The sequence below is a fragment of the Strix aluco genome, chromosome 1, assembly GCF_031877795.1.
Source record: "Strix aluco isolate bStrAlu1 chromosome 1, bStrAlu1.hap1, whole genome shotgun sequence".
Classification (NCBI taxonomy): Eukaryota; Metazoa; Chordata; class Aves; order Strigiformes; family Strigidae; genus Strix; species Strix aluco.
Window position 1 is genome coordinate 93,440,154 of NC_133931.1, and position 20,420 is coordinate 93,460,573.

Genomic DNA, 20,420 nt, shown 5'->3' on the forward strand with positions numbered 1-20,420 from the left:
CCCATGGAATGTCTATCCGTCCCTGTCCCTCTTTGCGATAATACCTCTCTGGCACAGGACCTGAGCGACTGTCTGACCAGAAGAACTTCTAGCAGCCCTTCCTCCCCAGGATTCCTGCTGTACTCCTTCCTGCATTACACACAGCAATCGCTGCCCAGTGCGGCAGAGGAAGCATTTAAGTGTGTGTGGTTGGGGGGACAGCAGGATGAATGGTAAGAGAGGATTAAGGAAGCTTCAAGTTCAGCTGCCTGGATGTGACTGTCCACCACAGCACACACTTTCCAGAATGAGATGCAGCTGTTTTCAAGCAGCTGCACAATCCACATCAACATCCTATTTTGTTTGGGCCCACTTTCATCTCCATGTAACATCCCCCAGAACAGGGTCAAACACCCGGAAAATCCACAGAGAAACACTCTTAGCTTCAATGGACCTGCAAGCCGATTCTTCTGGTGAGATTAATAAGATTTGCCTTTACTTACTTCACTTAGATCAATTGGCACAAAATTTGTTAGACTCCAGATCTAATTCAGTAGAGTAACATCTAGTTGGCATCCTTTGAAGCAACAATGGGAAGAATTGCTCAGGATCCATTAAGTGCACTTCCATGTTCTCTGTGGATTCTTACTGACCGCACCAGCTTGGATATCCCAACAGTCAGACCTTTTGCCTTTTGGTCTTCAACCCCAACAGTTATTTGTCCTAGCTTTAAAAAAAAAAAAAAAAAAAAAAAAAAGAGATCTACCAAGAGATCATACAATCATAGAATAGTTTGGGTTGGAAGGGATCTTTAAAGGCCATGTAGTCCAACCCCCCTGCAATGAGCACAGGTATCTTCCACTAGATCAGGTTGTTCAAAGTTCCATCCAACCTGACCCTGAATGTTTCCAGGGATGGGGCATCTACCACCTCTCTGGGAAACCTCTTCCAGTGTTTTACCACCCTCATTGTAAAAAATTTCTTCCTTATATCTAGTCTAAATCTACCCTCTTTTAGTTTAGAACTATTACCTACTCAAAAGTCTGTTCCCACCTTTCTTATAAGGCCCCTTTAAGTACTGAAAGGCTGCAACAAGGTGTCCCTTCTCTCCTTCAGGCTGAACAACCCCAACTCTCTCAGCCTGTCCTCGTAGGGGAGGTGTTTCATCCCTGTGATCATTTTTGTGGCCCTCCTCTGGACTCGTTCCAACAGGTCCACATCCTTCCTGTACTGAGGGCTCCAGAGCTGAATGCAGTACTCCAGGTGGGGTCTCACCAGAGAAGAGGGGGGAAATCACCTCCCTCAACCTGCTGGCCACACTTCTTTTGATGCAGACAGGATATGGTTGGCTTTCTGGGCTGTGAGCACACATTGCTGTCTCATGTCCAGCTTTTCATCCACCAGGACGCCCAAGTCCTTCTCCGCAGGGCTGCTCTCAATCCCTTCATCTCCCACCCTGTATTGATACCAGGGGTTGCCCCAACCCAGGTGCAGGACCTTGCACTTGGCCTTGTTGAACCTCATGAAGTTCACATGGGCTCACTTCTTGAGCTTGTCCAGGTCCCTCTGAACAGCATCCCATCCCTCAGGCATGTCAACCACACCACTCAGCTTGATGTCATCTGTAAACTTGCCGAGGATGCGGTCGATACCACTATGTCACTGACAACAATACTAAACAGTACTGGTCCCAATATGGACCCCGAGGGACACCACTCATCACTGATCTCCATCTGGACATTCAGCTGTTGACCAGTAGCCTCTGGATGCAACCATCCAACCAATTCCTCATCCACCAAACAGTTCATCCATCAAATCCGTATTTCTCCAATTTAGAGAGAAGGATGTTGTGGGGGACGATGTCAAAGGCCTTACAGAAGTACAGATACATGACAACCTATTGGATAGATCCAACAGGTCACTGCCATATACACTATTATTTAAAGCACACTCTTGAGATATTTCCCCATCTGCCTTTCAGTGTGTCTCATATTCTGAACAGAGATTTTAAAACCTGAACTAGCTGAGAAATAGATTAGAAAGCAGGTGGCAATAAACCTAATTATTCTCCTCTGTATATATGGCTTTTGTGTGGATTTATAAAACATCTGTGAGTGTTCTACGGGCAGCCATCCAAAGTGCTCTGGAGGAGCCAACTCAATTCACCAAGGCTACTGTCTCTGTGCCTCTGTGGGAACAAACATGATGCTGTTGGACACTGCTCTTACTCAGGGGCTGACTTCTGTGCATCTGAAATAACAAACCTTGTTCCATATGGCATGCAGTCCTTTCTATCTGACACGCCACCAGTTACGTATAGTTCTTTGTGATGGAGTTATAAACTTGCATCTTTACGCTACAAAATGCTTACTTAAGTGGTTAAGATCCTGTATAACAATACAGGTGTACTTTACTGGAACAACAGCCTTAAGATGCTCTCTAAATATAAAGTAATTTCAGGATTGGTTTTATTATAGGACAAGTTTCCTTGAAACAGTTTATGCAAAAAGAACTAAGGGGCAATATTGTAAGACAGTTGAGGCCAGATTTTGGCAAATTCCTTCCAGTCTAAATCACTCAAAGCCTTACACAACAATTTTGTGTCTTGTACTTAATGCAGGCTGCCAGTGTCGAAAGGTATAAAAAGTCTTAGAATCCAACTGATTTTTAAACCTACTTTTTCCTGTTATTCCAGCCTGCATAACTTCCCATGGCCAAACTCTGATTATTAGCCACCCATAAATCAGACATCCATGAAGGTTTGTAAATGATCATTGAGATAATGTCTGAAACCAAACTTTAGTAAGAAAACATTCTTTTTTTTTTTTTTAAGTTATTTCTTAACAGGCACACACTAAACCTAAACCAATATAATTCCTTCTTGTGAAACTCTTCAATCATTTTCTAATAGCTTGCCAAGTTATGAGGAACTACAGCAACACAGACCCAAATACTGCAGTATATAAAGCAGAGGGAGGCACACTTTTTAAAAGGTACTGTGAGTATTTTTAAAAATCAAGTGAAAACAGTCTGTAACATCAGAGAGGGCCAATGCCATAAGTTACTACAGTGGAAAATAATTTTACAATCTGTAGCAAGTTGGTGTTCACCACATACATTGACGTTTGCTTTTATTCTTGAGTGTTGCATTCTTGGGTATGGACAACGAAGCCAGATTGTCCATTTTCATTCTCTACCCGCCATCATCAGCTTTAAGTGCTGTATCAGAAGTATTATTGCATCAAATCAGTCATTACTGAAACTTCAAAATCTGAAAAGCAAGATATGGGTAATTTGTGACCTCTTTAAGAGCTAAGGTATGCATCCGTATTCGTTTGTTCCACAGACAGCCAAAAAAGCCCAATTTCTCTTTGATAACATGTTACAACACTACTGAGTTTTCAATGTCTAAAAACACTTACCTCCCATAGCTTGCACAGAAAGCTTTGTTTAATGAAGTATTTGTAGCATTTCCTATAGGTTGACTAGGAAATACTTGAGATAAAATATTGTTAGCAGAAGACAAATGCAACTACCGCAGTCCAAGAAAAGGCAGCTTTTTACAGATGTTCAGTGTTCACATAAATACACAAAACGGAGAATCTCAGGAAAAAGACTCATATCACTGCAATTCCATGTTTAAAGGTCCAAATAACATCAGATCAATTTCTGAACACAAGTGTAAGCCATCACTTTCCACAAGTGAAATCTGGGGGGAAAAGGGGAAGAGGGAGACACATAGGGAAAGTATTCCCATTTGACTTCAGTGGACTCGAGAACAAACCCCAAGCACAATGTGGATACACAAGCTGTAAACATACCTACCTACAACCTGGCAAAGATGTAAATAACAAAGGAAGTGACACAACCTAGCAGGTGTTTTCTAGGCCCTTGTTCCTGAACAGAAGCATTTAGTTGCAAGCAAGCACCACAGTAAGACCACGAATGATAAAGTAATTAACAATCAGCTCAGCTCCCAAACAAATGGAACTTGCAATCCTTCCACTGCGTTAAGAACTGGGGAGAAGTTTAACAGTTGTTTTCCAGACTACAGGCACATAAAGGAGTATACCGCATGCTGAGAAAACAGAAGGCACAGTTGGAGAAACATTCCTCTTAGAAGCAGGGGTGAACAAAGCAAGTCCATCTTTAACTAGCCACTACTTGTTCCCATGCCACTGTAACTTTTGAGACACTATTATGAACCAGATTGGGAACAGATCTGGGTAAATACCATTCTTCAAGTCTTTCGTGGGGGTAGCTAGAGGAAGAAATGGTGACTTGGTTATATTTAACCCACAAAGGCTCACAGATCTATTCACCATGCAGCCTCACAAACAGATGCACCACCACAAGCGAGGAGGTGGCGTGTGAGCTGTCAAAACTACCACCACCACAAGAAACACTGGCCTGAGGCTGCAGCTGATCTGTGCCATAATTAGTCTTCCTACTTTTCTAATCATGACAATAAAACAAAGCAAGCTTCTATTCATTTTAGAGAACAGCACCCTAGAGGAAACATTACATCTCCCTTAGTACCACTGTTTATCTCTTCAACTAAGAGCATTCTTGAAATTCAGTATGTTTCAGACTTAAGAAGCATCAGGCACAACAGGAGTCAAATGGACAGTATAATAAAGTCAACAGCTGAAGCTCTGCTTTGACACACTTCTAAGTTCAAGGTCAACTCTGAATTCACTATTAACTTGATTTTGGTTTTAATCATGACATACTAGGGACACCTTTTGTTCAGCTTACGCATTGACTAGTCTGGGAAAGGTGGAAACTCTGTAGTTTAAAGACTAAATTCACTAGAGGCTTTTTACAAGAAGTGAATGAAAAGCAGAGATTCCAAGCAGCATCTGAGGGGTAACACCAGCAACTGCCTTACCCACTACTTTGCTGTATTTCATGAAAAGTTGAATGCAGGGAAGAACAAACAAATTGAAGGTGACAACAGTTCCCAGCATAAATCAAAAAGCAGGATTTTAAGGTGTAGCAAGGCCCAGCCAAAGTCCCCTCCTTCCAAGGTAAGCTGGCATAAAGAAGAAAGCACAACAGTCCAACAGAGGAGACCTGCAGCCTGGTCCCAGCTCTTTCACTGCTGAAGATGACACAGCAAGTCAAGTAATTTCAGCTCTTTGGATCAGCTTCCCTTCAGTAAAATGGGGAATAATACTTCATGTTAAAGTGTTGGAGACCTACAGATCCTCTGCTACACTGGATGTATTATATGAGGGAACACCAGTCCCTCCCACACCCCAAGCTTAAATAAGGCTATTTTAAACGGAAAAGGACCGCAAACCTCTTACACAACTATCTGCTATGAAGATTCAAGAAAGGGGCCCAAGTACAAAGGAGGGTTGGTAGTCGGGAAGGGGGAGAAGGGAAGTTGTTGTTTATGCGATGCTTGATTCCACCCAGAAGGAAACTTACCTTTACTATTAAATTAATAACACAATCCCATTATTGTGTTATATTGATTGACACTGTAATTGTCTCTTCCTTTGTCAGTTAGATTTCTTGTTGTTGTAACAGCAGCAACACAAAATCTGTGACTGGATCCTAAAACTACAGCTGTCAAACATTTCCACGAGAAAAATCAGTCTTAAAACACCAATTGTACAGAACAAGAAATTAACCCCAAGATGACTATAACAGTCAACTACAAAGTAAGGATTTACCATGGAGTCCCCCACATCTCTTACCTCAAGCATAGGGCGGGCACTGTCATGGATTGAAAGAATGTGCGTAATGTTATTCTTACTCAATTGCTCTACATCTCGGGCATCTGCGATAAAGGGAAAAAAGGAAAAGAATTTCTTTAATCTCTTGAAATAGTCCACTCCCCTTTCCTTTGTGCATGTTGAAAATCACTTATCATTGGTACATTTCTTTTTGAAGCTTCACAAAGTAAAGCAAAACCCCAAATGCAGCTGTTCTAGAACACCATCATCATCAGAGTGGCTAACGGGAAGACACACTTCTAACTCCAAAACAAATTATATACTATATAAAGAACAAGCTTAAGTGACTCAGGAATGTGTTCTTAAGTCAGAAGTTTCACGTATTTTGCATCTGAAATATAAGTCTGTGTCTGCCCGTGTGCAGGTGATGGCCATCTGAACAAGCAGTCAGAGCTGTACAAGAAATAGCTTATCTCCTCTCTACCCACAAATCCCCTTCAGGAGGTGTATTTTCACTTAGGAGATAGACCTTGTGATATCCAGGTCTGAGAAGTGAAGCGAACCGTATCACTTGAATTGAGGTATTAACAGGCAAGCCAAAACAATAACTAGATTCTTATGTCCTGTGGACTAGTAGGGAAAAATGTGCATTTAGCCAACACATACCCTAAGTTTAAGTCTGAAGAGAGGTCAAGACAATAAAGATACTGAACATATGAAAAAGCAAAATGCTACAGCAAGGAAGTACAGTTGTGAAAAGGTGGTTCCTAGACCTGTAACCAAGGGGTTTCAAACATTAAAAACTGGAAAGCAAACTGGGGCGACTGATGCTAGATATTGAGAAAGCATAGGTTTGTTTCTATGAGAAAGAAGGTAAAACAGATTATCTGTCATCAGTAAGCAACTTTCCCCATACCAAACCATTAGCATGCCAAAAAATTACCTCAAAGAACCACTAACAGGGGTAAAAGTTAGTTTGTGTCCATTTACTTTTGACCTTTTCGCTTGAGAATGGCACAGCACACCATGGCAACTACAGCAGTGGTTTTGTGATGTGAACACCTGCCTTCCAAATCTGCCCATACAATCTGTTCACATTAGCCTGCTTGCACACAAAAAAAGAGCACTGACCACAAAGGTTTCAAACCGGCTCTCTCTAGGTACAAAAATAACAATAGCATCACCTGTACATTCTTTATGTACGTGCAAGAGTTCAATTAGCATCTCTTGCTTCATCTTATTCCACTCTATTATAAAGTTTCAATGCCTTTTCTACATTGCAAAGAGGAATTGTACTTTTAATGATACTACCCCATAGATAAGATCCATGTGAGCACAACAGTCGGTAAAATTTAAACCTAATCCAATTATGAAAGCTTCTCTAAGGCTAATAAAATGAAGAGTCAAAACTGCACTGATTTCACTTGCTACTGGTCAAGCCTGAACAATCAACACAGATGCCTAATCCTTCAGGAGAGAACTAACACAAATTCCATCTGAAACAGAATCAAGGTCTAGCTTCACAGAACAATTAAAATTTCCTAAAAATCTCAGTGTGAGCATTTCAAAGAAGAAACGCTAATGTTTGCCAGGAGAGGTCTTCTAATCCACCTGACCTTCAGATTTTTAACAGTTTATAGGACAGTCTTGATTCCTCGGAGAACATCTAAGCAGGCAAGGGTTTGGAAGCCCAGAAGCCAGCCTAAGTGTCCCTAAAAATCACTGCTTTCTGTTCTCCCAAGGCTAAGAGCAGATTTCAGAGCCTGCTGGCTCGAACTCAGGGTGTTAATGCATACCTAGCACAACAAGAGTCCAGTCTCTAATTGTCAGTATGACCCACATGGTAAGAAAAGGCTTGCCACACAAGGCAAACTGCTTTAAAAGGAGATAATGATCCAAATTAAACATTGGCTGCTTTGAACCAGTCTGAAAGGCCTAATGGTCACAGTACAACTCAAAAGGACTGAAAGATTTTAGTTCTTCAGTTAAGCAAGGACTTAGGCTAAAAGAGTTTCAACAAATTAGAACTACAGAGTAAGAATGAGACATCAGATATTCCTAGAAACAAGCTGGAAATGGCTATCCCAGACCTAAATCCCAGGGTATCCACCAGATCCTCAATATATTTAGGAAACAACCACTCAAACCACAAAAGTAGAGGAGAAAAAGCTTCCCAGCCAATGACTGTATTATCTGGATCTAAACTTTAAACAGTTTAGAAAGGGGAAATTCCCCTGGTTCCCCCGGCACCTGCCGTAAGTCTCTACAGATACTACAGACAAAGCTATTTAAGCAGTGGTACAAATGAGATATCCTGTCACTCACTGTCTCATACCATGAATTACAAAAAAATTAAGGGGTTTTGTAAAGGACCACCAAAAGCCAGAAGAATCACCTTTACCACAGAAATTCAAACTCCTTTACTATAGTACAGTGCTGTACAGCCACGGGCAGGCTCACATTTTGAAATCACAGTGTTAAAGACCCAATTTCCAAATTTAAAGATGAAAGAAACCTATCAGAGTCCATCTTGTGCATCCCTAAAGGTCCCCCAAAATGTGGTATTATTCTTCACAGTAATATCTAATAGTCCATTTCATACAGCAAAATGCTTCTCAGCTGATGTGGACTTCGAGTAAAGCCTTCAGGTAACTCTCTCCTCGCACAAAAGGACACACACAGTTCACACTGGGGAAGTCTTCCTCTCCCTCCCACACCCATATTTAGCTGCTTTTCCCTCAATTTCATTCTATGACTCCTAGCTTAACCTCTTCATATGCGGAGACCTGCAAACACTTAATTGCAAAAGCAATAGCAAAGTCATCAAAGTGGGACTGGGGGCAGGGAGGTGGGTTATATGTGTCAGAATTTGTTTCCCTGCAGCTCTGGAAGCCTTACTGCGTGGCTGGGGAGCAAATCACCTCACATATTGTGCTTCCATCCCCCATATGCAAAAGGGAGACAATACTGCTGCTCCAACCACTCCAATTAAGCCACATCAATGACTGAAGGACTCCCAATACTAGGATGATGAAGTCTCAAATGTACATGCAGCCATTCTCTCTGTTTTTTAGTACCTCCACAGAGATGCAAGGTGAGGAATTAAGACTTCTCCCCTTTGTAGTGTTAGATGAGAAGAAAGAGCTGTAGGGTCTTTTCCACCTCTTACTGCTAACAACAAAACACAAAAGCATCCTGCCAGGAATAGGGGAAAAAAGAATTACAGTAACATGGGTCTGACCTGCAACATTTAACGGCAACTCACTTGTGAATTTAGAAGATTAAACGTCTCCACAAGATAAGCGAGACTAGTTTATTTTCATTTTGTCACCTTTCATCCCATTAGTCAGTTATCCCAAACTAAAGGCATCCTCCCTTCTTCCTCCTCCAAAGCCCACATTTCTGACTTTGTTGTTAGTCTGAAGACAGACATGCTTCTATAACACAGTAAGCTAGTGAGTATTAAGTTTTCAGTATAAAATTTTATGTTATGTATACAAAAACAAGTGCTTAGAGAAGACAAGTCAGACCAGTACTTACAACAGAATTAAGTCTCAATCTGCAGATGTATAGAGACCACAGTTTCATCATCACCCGATGTATTTATTTTTTTAAAATAAAGCAACTTTTTGTCTACACTTTATTTTCTGCTTTGGAGAGAACTAGAGAGACATACCTAAAGGAGAACCTCCTCTCCAGTGGTTCAGAGCACTAAGAGCTACTACTGAGAATGGTTTCCCATCAGGAGAGCTTTGTTCCAGCGTCCAGTGATCCACACTTAAAGACACACACACAGAGAAACTAAGCACACAATCAAAAACTTCACATCTCCTGTCTCCACTTCACGCTACGTTCCAATACATATTTTGTCCCAGCCTTTCAGAAGGACCTTTCTGGAGAAAGATGGGGAAAAGGATCCAGTGCTCTGTTTCATGAGAGTACCTATAAAATGTCCTCCTTCAAAAGAACCACCTGAAAAAGAGAATGGTATCTTCACCCTCTCCTGTTTTCAGTACCTGAAATAAAGCCTTAGAAAAGGAAACTTTCCCCCAAAAAATTAAGCAGCTGATAACAGGCATTGATTGGATCTATAAACCCAGCAGAACCACTTGGTGATCACAGCCTTTTTATACACTTAGTAATGGGAAGGGCAGAAACTTTCCCAATACTCTCCTGCTCATCCATAGCAACACTGGACTCTTTGGGGGGAATTAAACCTCATATTGTGGTTTTCCCCTTCAAATCAGAAAGCCCCCAAATATTCCATTGGAAAAACCTGAATCTTCCAAATATGATTACAAGCAAGGAAGGACACAAGCTCTTTAATATTCAAAGTAGAAACACTCTTGAGTCTCTGGTGCTCGCTACTGCTATACCTTTTGGTTTGGAATCAAACAAGCACCTATTTAGAACCTCCTATCAGAATAAATGGTACTTTTTCTATTTCTGCAGAGAAACAGCCTAAAAAGCCCTGTCACATCAGTCCGTTAAGGAACAAAGCACCTATTTTCATTGTGAGCACAGGTGCCTTTCAAGGAACCTCAGGTTTCCAGTGCAGAAGACACATGGACATGCAATCCCACAATAAATTCTTTGTCTTTTGAGGGGATTGAATTTGCTCTGTAAGGTACAACTGGAACAACCCAAAATTTCCCCCAAACTAGAGGCGGGAAGAAGAGTTAACTTCCTCTTTCTCTTCCCTCATCTTTTTCTCTTAGCCCCCCACCCTCCCATTTGCAAAGAAATAACTCCTCCTTCACATTCACTGAAGAAGTTCAAGAGCTCTGCTTCCTTCTGGGCTTTCAGACCAAACTCAGTCTTGGTATTTTGTATGGACATCTGTGGTTCTTCTTGAATTTTTCTGCCCTCTAGCTGTGCAATCTCAAATACACTCTCTCAAGGACATACCACAATTTTAATGTGCTATTGATGAGCAAAATCAGATCTTGTAAGATAACTAGCACTTAAGCACATGCCAAAATCTATGCTTTTTCAGGAAAGTTTTCCAGAGACATACTGAAGTCATGGGGACTTAGGGGGATTTCGGCATGTACTTCAGTGCTTTCCATAATCAGGACTACACATAACTTTCAACCCTAAAGACCTTAAGGTGGTTACAAAAGTCCCTCTCATTGCCTACAGGTTTGCACAGCAACAGCGGCCAAACCAGAAGCAGCAAGCTCAACTCCCATTTCTGCCACAGATTTATTTCACAAGTCTTTCTTGGGCCTCAGTTTATCTCCCAGCCAAATGCAGAGGAGTTTGCACTTCCTCTGTCATGGATTGTTTTTAAGCTGATTTGGCCTAAGAAAAGAAACCCTATACATAAAGTAGAAATATTGCTGAGTATTGAATAATAATTCCCCAATTAGAGCAATTGCTGAATGCCTTCTCCAGACAACAGCCCTCCAGGACTACAGTGCTTAACATCTTTAACACCCTGCTTGCATTCATCAGGAAGACACCCATGTGGAACAACTGTGCCTCTTCCCAGTCTGTCCGTGTCCCCAGAGGTCTGCCAGGCAGCAGGGAGACAGGAGTGTGCCTAGAACGGTATTTCCACCTAGTTATGGAAACCCTGCCTGCCCAGGCTCACTGGAGAAGGGAGGGGAGGCTATCCTCCAGAGGGCAGATCAGAGCAATTCAGAGAGTCCCCTGACTCACCTTCTGGAGAAGCTCCCTCCTCTCTACCCCCTGCACAGAGACCCAGAGGGTGCCACGAAGTCTCAGCCCTGTGTCCCAGCTCTGTGTCAGGGCAAGATGCACAATGCCAGGGTTTCAGTGTTACTCCTCCTACTGACAAGATGCAACTTTATTCAATTCAAGCTATCGGTCTCAAGCTGAAGAAATAGGAGACTGTTCAAAAGTACATTACAGGAAATAATTTTCTAAACCCATGTCTTTAAAAGTATTTAGACATTTCAGCTGCCCATATCGGGATACTCTAACCCATCCCAACTGTATATGCTACTGAGTATTTCTCAGCCAACGATCCCCTTTATGGCAGTCTCAAAATTCATTAGTCACTTTTTGAAAAAGTGCCACAAATCAGAACATGCCCCAGGAACACGGTAATCAAACTCCTCCAGAAAAATACACTGATGATTAACCAACAGCCTGTCCCTAAATGGGATGACTTCACTGCACAGAGAGCTTGTTGCAATTGCTCTTAAGCAGTGAGGCAGGGTGGGTGTTGAGGGGCAGAGGTTGCAGAAAAAGATAGAATAATAAAAGTTTGCTTTTGAATTAGTGAAGTACTGTAACACCAATCTTCTCTCTTCCTCTCCAGGTATGGTAGCTAACTTGAACAGATACTTGTGATGGTAGAACATAATGATTAAATGTAATGTGAGCAGAGGTCATAGAATAAATAAACATTTTGTGGTTTTAATCAATTTAAAAAACAGACTCCATAAGACAAACAGAGACTAAAGATAACCCGTCCTTACTCTCCTTTATGGAGGTAGCTGAAGCTTTCCAGCCTCTGTTTTTTTTCAGCTAGACTCCCTGAAAGACTGCCCACTCACACCACCTTCACATGCACGCCTCTGCTCTATGCATAGAAGTGACCTGTCGTGCCCTTTAAGGACCATTTGCAAGGCGCACAGCTGAGTGGCCAGAGCAGCGCGAGGGAGAGGGTCGCAGGCCCTAGCACTGGCAGAGATGCTGACTCACTCCGCAACCTTGGCCAACTCCCCTCAGCTGGTCAAACTGTTCATCGGCTGAAAACAGAACTGCACCATGAAACAGATGCTCTGGCTGAGTTTCGCTCCCCAGGGCGGACTGTCAAGGGCTTACCAGCAGGATGGTCAGAGGAAGAGGGACAGATTGAGAGCCACGTTCCCTGGGCCCATCCTCCCCAACCTGCCAGACAGCTTGAAAGCTAAAGGACTCTGCTATCAAACATCCTCCCATCCCACCCCTCTCCTAAATTACTTGACAGGAAAAAAAAAAAAGAAAAGAAAAAGAGGAAGCAACATGGCTGTGACCAAGTTAGCTAGTTTTGTCACTAGCCCATGCAGTGGTCCGTCCAAAGCATCTTCCCCTTATTTTCCCTTTTTCCTGCTTGCTTTCTTTTTTCTTCTTTGATTACCTACTTCCACCAGTATAAACTCACCTCCACCCTTTCATTTTCCTTACCATGGCATGATTAATTCCCTCTCATGCACTAGTTGTTGTACTTGTGTTTGCATCCCAGTGTGGTAAAAGGCAGCTTTTAGCTTCATGTGTACCTCCAGGCTGTGTCTCAAGGTGATCGGCTCCACTTCCCAAGGGGCAGCAAGCACTGGACCAGCAACAGGGGTTAGCAGGTCCAGAAGCATATAAATCAGGCAAAACCCCCGGGTTTCAGGATGGGGGGGGAGGGAAGGAAGGGTGGGCATGAGGCACAGAAGAGGTCCTGCACCATCTAAATCTAGTGGAGGCATTGTCCAATCTTAACAGACCAGCTGTGATATCAGACAGATAAGGAAGGACAGGATATCACAGCAGTGCCTACGAGTCCTGCCCTGGCGTTGTACCCAAGCATAGGAAATACAGGGTCTACATGTATCAAAACGACTATACAGGCACAACTGGTTTACTTCTGAGTAGGGACAGTCAGCAGGAACTGCTGCTAACAGAGTGCTTTGGGAACAGGTCATTTATTTGGATGTCTACATAAAGTTTCCTGTGTTTTCTAAAAATGGTCCTGTCTTCCTGTACACAAAAAATAAACCTCATGCAAAAAGGAAAAAAAAATCCAGAGAATCTTACATCCGCGACACAGACAGTGCGAGTATCAGTGGTCAGACAGCAATCTGCAGACCTATCGGTCTCGCAAGCAGTGATAACAGAAACTCTTTAGCAGTTGTTATAAATAACCAAAATAATGAAAGCAACAAGCGGGAGGCATACTAAGCCTTTACTTATAAGGAGGGCTTGAAATAAGCCTTACAAAGAATCTGCCTGGCTCATAGGCTTGCCTGCCAAGCACAGGAATCATTTAAGGCAGTCCAATGTTTAGGAATTCCAGCTGAAGCACACTCCAAGAAGATGGCGTTCATTTTTCTTTACTTAAAGCACTTGCAGCACAGCACACGGATGAGAGAGCAAACAAGTTGTTCTTTAAGTGCTACCAGGTGAATCCAGGAATGAAGCAAGATAGGGTTAAAGAAGCTGCAGAGACATCAGAGAATTCCGTAGGCCTGCGAAACAACACCTTAAGACCCCTGCTAAGTAATCCTAGAGATAATGATTAAACTAATCTTACCTTTAAAGTTGCCAATGAACAAGCCAGGCAGAATCTGTGAGAAAGAAATATAGTATCAATTATAGATATCTTGTGGTAAGACAATTTGACAAAGTTCAATTTGCATACAGGATGGAACATACTACTTTAGCAGACTGTTGTCAAATGCAATCTAAAAAGCGGAAAACATTTTGTGCCTCTTTGCAACCTTCTCAAGCTACACAGCTCTAGGTACACCGTGCTTTGAGCGTACTCGTTGACAGCCGGGGGTTGTTAATCATGCAGACTCTCACATAATGGAGGCTCTCCAAGGATAGCAAAAGCAGTTTACAAATATGAAGTGGGCCTCGAAGTGCACCCCTCCCCCTGCCCTTCGCCCCCCAGCAGCAGGATAAGAGTCACCCTCATTTAACTAATGATGAAGCTTCATACAGAAAAGGTGATTTGCCTAAAGTTGCAAAGCAAGCTGGACAAAGCACTGCAAAACATCCTTGAAGTCTTTTGAAGTGCTGAGCCATGCAATTCAGGGCTGCAGCACTGTGGGGCTCTTCAATAGAGGAAATCACTGCAAACAACAAGTTGTGTATTCACATAGAAAGAGAACTGATGCGAATGCTCCAGTTGCATGTTTCTCTCCCAGATCTACCCACTCAGCCCAACCCTCCCAGAAGCCTGCCCAGGTCTCAGTTACAGGGCTTCCTTTAACTAGGGAGTTTCAAGGTCAGCCTGGGGACCAGCCTGTGCAGCCTGGGGACCCGTGCACGCACACATACAGAGAGGCAGGTGACACTGCAGTGCTACCCCTCCCACCCTCTCACAACCCTCCCAACGAGGAGCAGCAGTAAGGACATGAAAAACCCCCGGGGCACACCACACACACACTTTCAGGCCAAGAATTTCATTCTCTGCCACCTGAAGTCCCTGACCCACACCCACACCCTTTGAAGAGACCCGAACTGTGGCAGTGAGACCGTTCAATCCATTTCTCTTCGGTGCATGCAAAGCATACCACCAATACAGATATGTCAGTGCTGACTTCCTAAAGCCTTAGCAACACCCAAGTGTCACCACAACAGCAGCAACAGATTCTCAGGCGCAGCTATTTAAAGGGAAAACTCCACCCATTTTGCTCGGTCCGGCAGCCGCGAAGTTCCTAAAGTCATGAAGGACTTTTCATCGGGGATTATCACCCCCGTCTCCATTTCACTGCAGCCTTCCTGCTGAAAGGCAACCCAGCTTACCACGCAAAGGTTAGCAGGCTGGCAAAAGGGCCTGCAAAATAACTTCTGATCTGCCTTAACTCCAGGGCCTTCATTCGATAAAACCATCATGTTCACTGTTATTTATCTAGCCTTGCAGAAAACAGAAAGGCTGCAGCACTCCTTACACTCCCTGCAGCTTTGTGCAAACATTCCTCCCTCTCAGCTTCGCTGGGTGATCTCTCTCTCCCTGCCGTTTCATACCAGCTCTAACCACGGGGCTCAATTCTGCCACCGATATTGAAAGACCGCTTCTCCAGGACCCTTGCTGTATCCTCAACTGCTTACAAATTAAGGGCTGCATGACAGCACCAGCTAGACAAGAAAATGGTTCTTTAGTCTGGCACAAACAGGCACCTGTAAGTTTTGCATAATAGCTCAGACAGCTTTCTCCCCTTTCCCTGCCTCTTTAGTTTTCATCTGTACAAACTCAACATTCATACAAAGGCAGCAAAAAAACAGTAGGGCAGTTTCCAATGCCAGGGTATCAAGTAGGGAAAAGAACCCTTACAACATTCTGCTGTCCCTTTCTGCATGCACAGGGCTCACAGTTTCATGGACTGGTTTGTTATTTTAAGCACACTTGATGACTCTGCTAGAAGTGCAGCCCAAAGGCCACCACCCCAGGCTAAGAATCAGAAGCAGGTAGCTGCTCCAGAGAGCAGAGTACCCAAGGGCCATGGCCAACAGCCAAATTCTGCAAACAAAAAACATGTTCTAAAGCAAAAGAGAGTCAACTTATGAACGAATTTCACCAACCAGATCACCCCAGCCAGCTCCCTCAACTTAAGCTTAAAAAAAATTTTAAAAAAATGAAAAAAAGCCTTTCTGATATTTTTAAATGGCTATCTGGTATTTCCTATCTGCAACATAAATCTCAAATCACACCACCACTACTGTAGACTCCAGCATTTTAGACTCCAGGACATTATTTCTGCATCAAATATGTGCTCTCAAGAGAAGATAAAAGCTTAAATTCCAGTCACAGTCATTAAGCTTAGACATTATAAATTAAAGATATCAAGAAACACCGGGGGGTTGCAAAAATTAGGCTTCTTAGATTGTTGTCGGCAAAGGAGGAAAAATCCAGAAGTTTGCATTTGTGCATCATGAAGCAACGTTGTATGCTAGATAGGAAATTAGGACACCGTGCAACCAAGGGCAGACGTTACCCCTGTTTGTCCTAGTCATTCAAGAAGCAAGAAACATTACTACGGGTGAAAGCTACCTGGAAAGAAGTGAATCCTCATGCCGTGCTGACTAATACTTCAGCACTAGACTACGGCTGGGAACTTTCAGCTGTGTCATCTCACACTGCCTTCAGTAACTGCAACTCCGGGCCGAGCAAAATGAAGGCCGATGGCTGCGAGGGGCGTGTGAGAGAGAAGGGGTGGGAGTCAGAAGAGAAGAAAAATAAGGTGGTTGTTTTTGTGAACTTTTCAACCACTGCTTTATGAATAAAAACAGTAGCTTCTCTATATCATCCGAAACATTGAGAAAATGACCACGGACTAAATAACAGATGTAGAAGAGTGCACAGCCAAGCAACAAGGACAGCAACGCATGTCTTCGTTCCTGTCTCGCATGAGAACAGCTCACGTTCACCACCTTGCACAAAGACAGAGCCCTGCAACAGACAGCTAACGCATCTCATCAGTCCTCCCTGAAAATACACCTCTCTGGAGAATGGCTTAAAAGGCTATTTTGCTGCTGTTTCCTATACAGACACGCACTTACAATAAAGCATCTAACTCCCTGCCTGATGCTGCTTCTAGATGCGCTACTGCTGATGGGCACTCCAGCCAAGTTCATGGGGCTTTCTGCGGAGACGGCCAGGTGCTGTAGAAGGAAGAGATGAGCCCACCTTGTCCATCGGTACAGGCGAGTGGCACTGGTCAGGCAGAGGGCTTTGCTGCTGACATGAACTGGCACAGCTTCCCTGGCTTCCATAGAACTGGTTGCATCAGCTCTAACTATCCATGCTGATTTACATTTCTTATGAATCAGCTCCTACAACGAACATGGTTTGTCTGCCCTTTTTTGTAGAGATAACACTCAACTCACCCCTTCAGAAGAGTCTGCATGATAACGGGTAGTTAACTGTAACAGGACAAACAAGAACTAAAACCCAGGAAGAACTCTTCACTAAGCATATCCTGTTCACAGATAATCAAATCTAAGTATTACAATCTCCTGTCACCATCTCAGCCGCTAGACTTCAGCTCCTGGAAAACATCTTTGTCATTTTCAGCCACAGACTTCAACTTGAACTTCGAATACAAGTCAAAGTTAGACATTAAGCATGAAGATGAATCAGGCCACCCAGACAATTTCCTAAATCTTTACTCATTCTGTACTTAAAAGACATTAAAAAAAAAAAAGTAAAGCACTGAAAATTAATAGTAGCTAAGTCAATACACACTCACTAGCCAATTCTCATTCTCCAAGCAGAATAAGAAGGGTATTTATGAACCAATGTTTTCAGTTGAATTCAGGAGAAGTCAGGTGGCTTGGGTGGGCTTAAGGAAAAAAACTAAGCACAGCTAATTTTACAGAGAAAACTAGCAACAAATGACAAACCCCACCTAAACAAAATGCCAGGCCTCCAGTCCTTGATCAGCACTAACGGCCGCATAAAGTCAGATGCGACTGCTATTTGCTACAAAATACATCAATATCATGTGACAGAAAAATAGGAGGGGACCATGCCACTGAGAAAGGCTCAGCATCCAAGAGCAGTCACAGCAGCTGTAGCAATCTCTGAAGCTTTTCCTTACCATACCCATTACAGGCCACCACTAATCCTCTTCCCTGGCATCAGTACAAAGAGATTCCCTAAATGAAATAATCCACCATCGGATAAGCTGCTTATTTTCTCCTACCGTCCGCATATAGCTCTGCCACAAAAAACACACTTCAGTTGGAAACTAAGGCAATTTGTATTGATAGACTGCAAAATACAGTCAAGCAAACATCAGTGTTGATGACTCCATGCCTCCCCTTGCCTGTCTGGCCTTTGCCGGCTCTCAAGATCAGAAGGAACAGATGATGCAGGGGCACATTCTGAAGGTGGCAAGCACCAGACCTACATGTGGGACCCCTACAAAAATAAAGCCTGACGACCAGTACCCAATGTGGCTGTAGCCACCTTAAAGGAGCCAGCTCCTCCTGAACTGCTGACCATTTCATCCTCTTGGACACAGCCATAAGAAGGGGAGGAGAAAAATCAAAGTAGTAATATGCTTGTCCCAAAAGCTCTGGTTGGTATGTATCAGGGCAACACTTAACAAAATTAAAATTACTAAATTGCCCAGAGTCACAGATTGCCAGTTCCTGCCCACATGGTACCACAGCAAAACGTAATACGGACAAAGAGAGCTAAGCTACACAGGGTTGAGAATTGTCCTTTCCTGCCCACCCCCCACCCCCCCCCCCCCCCATTGCAGCTTTAGCATCCGATATCCTCTAAATGTAAAACATTCCCAGAAAATACTACAAACATACCAGAAGTATTCCTAACTGGCCACTCCTAGAAGGTACCTCCAGGGAGTGGCTACATATCACAACATTATCCCTAGACTTTGAAACCAAAAATGGAAAGAAAGACCAAGGCAGGTTCTACCTCCTCCCTGCTAACTTGGTTGGACTAACTGGCCAGATCTTTCCGCTGCCTAAAGTTTCTACTACAATGTCTCTATCCATAGGATGAAAAGGCTTCACCTCCCAGGTAGTGTGCAATGCACTCAGGGCATTCACCAGTCTGACTTCCTAGGGCAAGGATGGACAACTTGTGGGCAGCTATGTCTAGCTCTTCTCCTCCGCTTTGTTGGAGGCCATGCTCACAGCAAAGCTACTCCCAAAGTACTCAAAAGCAGGATGTTAACACAGAAGAGATGACTCAACTTCTGTTCCTCATAGTAAGCTATATATAAAAGGCTAGTTACCACCACACTTTCAAACCTGGGTTTAAAACAGAGGTGGAGATACTGAGAAAAATCACAGTTGTCCCTTGATAACCACCACAACATGCCAGGGGAATCGGTGCTTACAATAAGCCCCCACTGCCAAAAAGCCAACACCCTTTGCAAAACAGATCCATCTTCCTTCCTCGCTGCGATCTCCACCGGGGCCAAGCGCTTTCCTGTCCCACCGGCACCGGGACCAGCCCTCCAGCGACCGCCCGCGCCCGCCGCCGGCTCCCCGCCCGGGGAGACCCCGCGGGCCCGCACTCCAGCTTGGGGGGGCGGAACGAGGGATGGAGAAGTTAAATGACTTAATCCCGCGCTCGCTGGGTTGCCCGGGCTGACAGCCCGGCGCTCCGGGTCCTGCCGCAAGTCGGGGACAGGCGGGGTGTGCTGGGCTCTGCCCCAAGCTCCGCTCCAGGGCACCGCCGCCAGCGAGGGGCACAGCCGAGGAGGGCGCCGGCACCGGCCCGCGGCGGGGAAGGGCCCGGCGCTGCGGCGGACCAAAGCGCCGCGCCGGGGCGTGGGGGGTGCACGGCGGCCGTCAGCGACCGCTGGGGGCGCGGAGCCGCCCCCAGCCCCGCCGGCTGGCTTCGCCCGGCGAGGGGAAACCCGGGCGAGCATCACCGAAACCGGGGCCCCCACTCCTGCCTGCCCGCGCTGCGGCTGGGGAGGAGGCGCGCCCCGAGGGAGCGGCGCGGCCACCGGTTCCTTCCCCCTCGCCTCCCCCCCGCCCTTCCTCCTCCCCGGGGCGGGGGACCCCCGAAGTTGAAGGCAGACGCCTCTTCTGCCCTGGCCTTTGTTCCTGAAGCGGGCGCCCGGGGGCGAGACAAAGGCGGGGGCGCCGCGGCGGGCGGCGGGGAGGGACCGGCCGCCCCCGGCCCCCGCACTCACGCGCAGCAGCAACGGCGACGAGCGGCGTTACCTTGTTCATCCCATTCCCCATGGCTTAAGCGACCCGCGCGCCGGCACCGCGGGAGGAGCCGTCGCCAGCTGCCACCGGCGGGTCGGCGCGCATGGGACAGGGCTGACGGGGGGCGGGGGGGGGGGGGATGACCGGGGACGAGCTAATTGCTAATTAAGGATGGCCGCGGCTTTGCCGTTGTTGGGAAGGCGCATCTCCCCCCGCCCTGACCGGAGCTTTCTCCTGGCGGCTGGGGGCGGGTTTCCGCTCAGCCACCCCCGGGAGCGGCGAGCGGCGGGGCCGCACCACCAGGAACTGCCTCCTCCCCCCGCCGCCGCCCCCCCGCGTGCGGTTAAAGCCCCGGCCCGCGGGACGCCCTGGGCCTTGTAGTCCGCGCCG

The 20,420-nt window shown here is 45.1% G+C and overlaps 1 protein-coding gene across 3 annotated transcripts in view; it reads right to left on the reverse strand.

Moving 5' to 3' along the window:
• The window catches only part of DUSP22 (dual specificity phosphatase 22), a 44,741-nt gene extending 24,499 nt beyond the window's left edge, over positions 1 to 20,242 (reverse strand). The window contains exons 1-3 of one of the 3 annotated variants that reach the window (XM_074827195.1): positions 20,043 to 20,242; positions 13,918 to 13,951; positions 5,688 to 5,770 (exon numbers count right to left, since the gene is read on the reverse strand). In XM_074827195.1, the coding sequence (XP_074683296.1) occupies positions 5,688 to 5,770; positions 13,918 to 13,951; positions 20,043 to 20,063 (138 nt within the window). In that variant the 5' untranslated portion in view covers positions 20,064 to 20,242. Of the gene's footprint in view, positions 1 to 3,096; positions 3,211 to 5,687; positions 5,771 to 13,917; positions 13,952 to 15,137; positions 15,283 to 20,042 lie in introns of those variants that run through there. The other 2 variants (XM_074827183.1, XM_074827204.1) reach the window with 2 other exon arrangements.
• Positions 20,243 to 20,420: the final 178 nt, after the last annotated feature.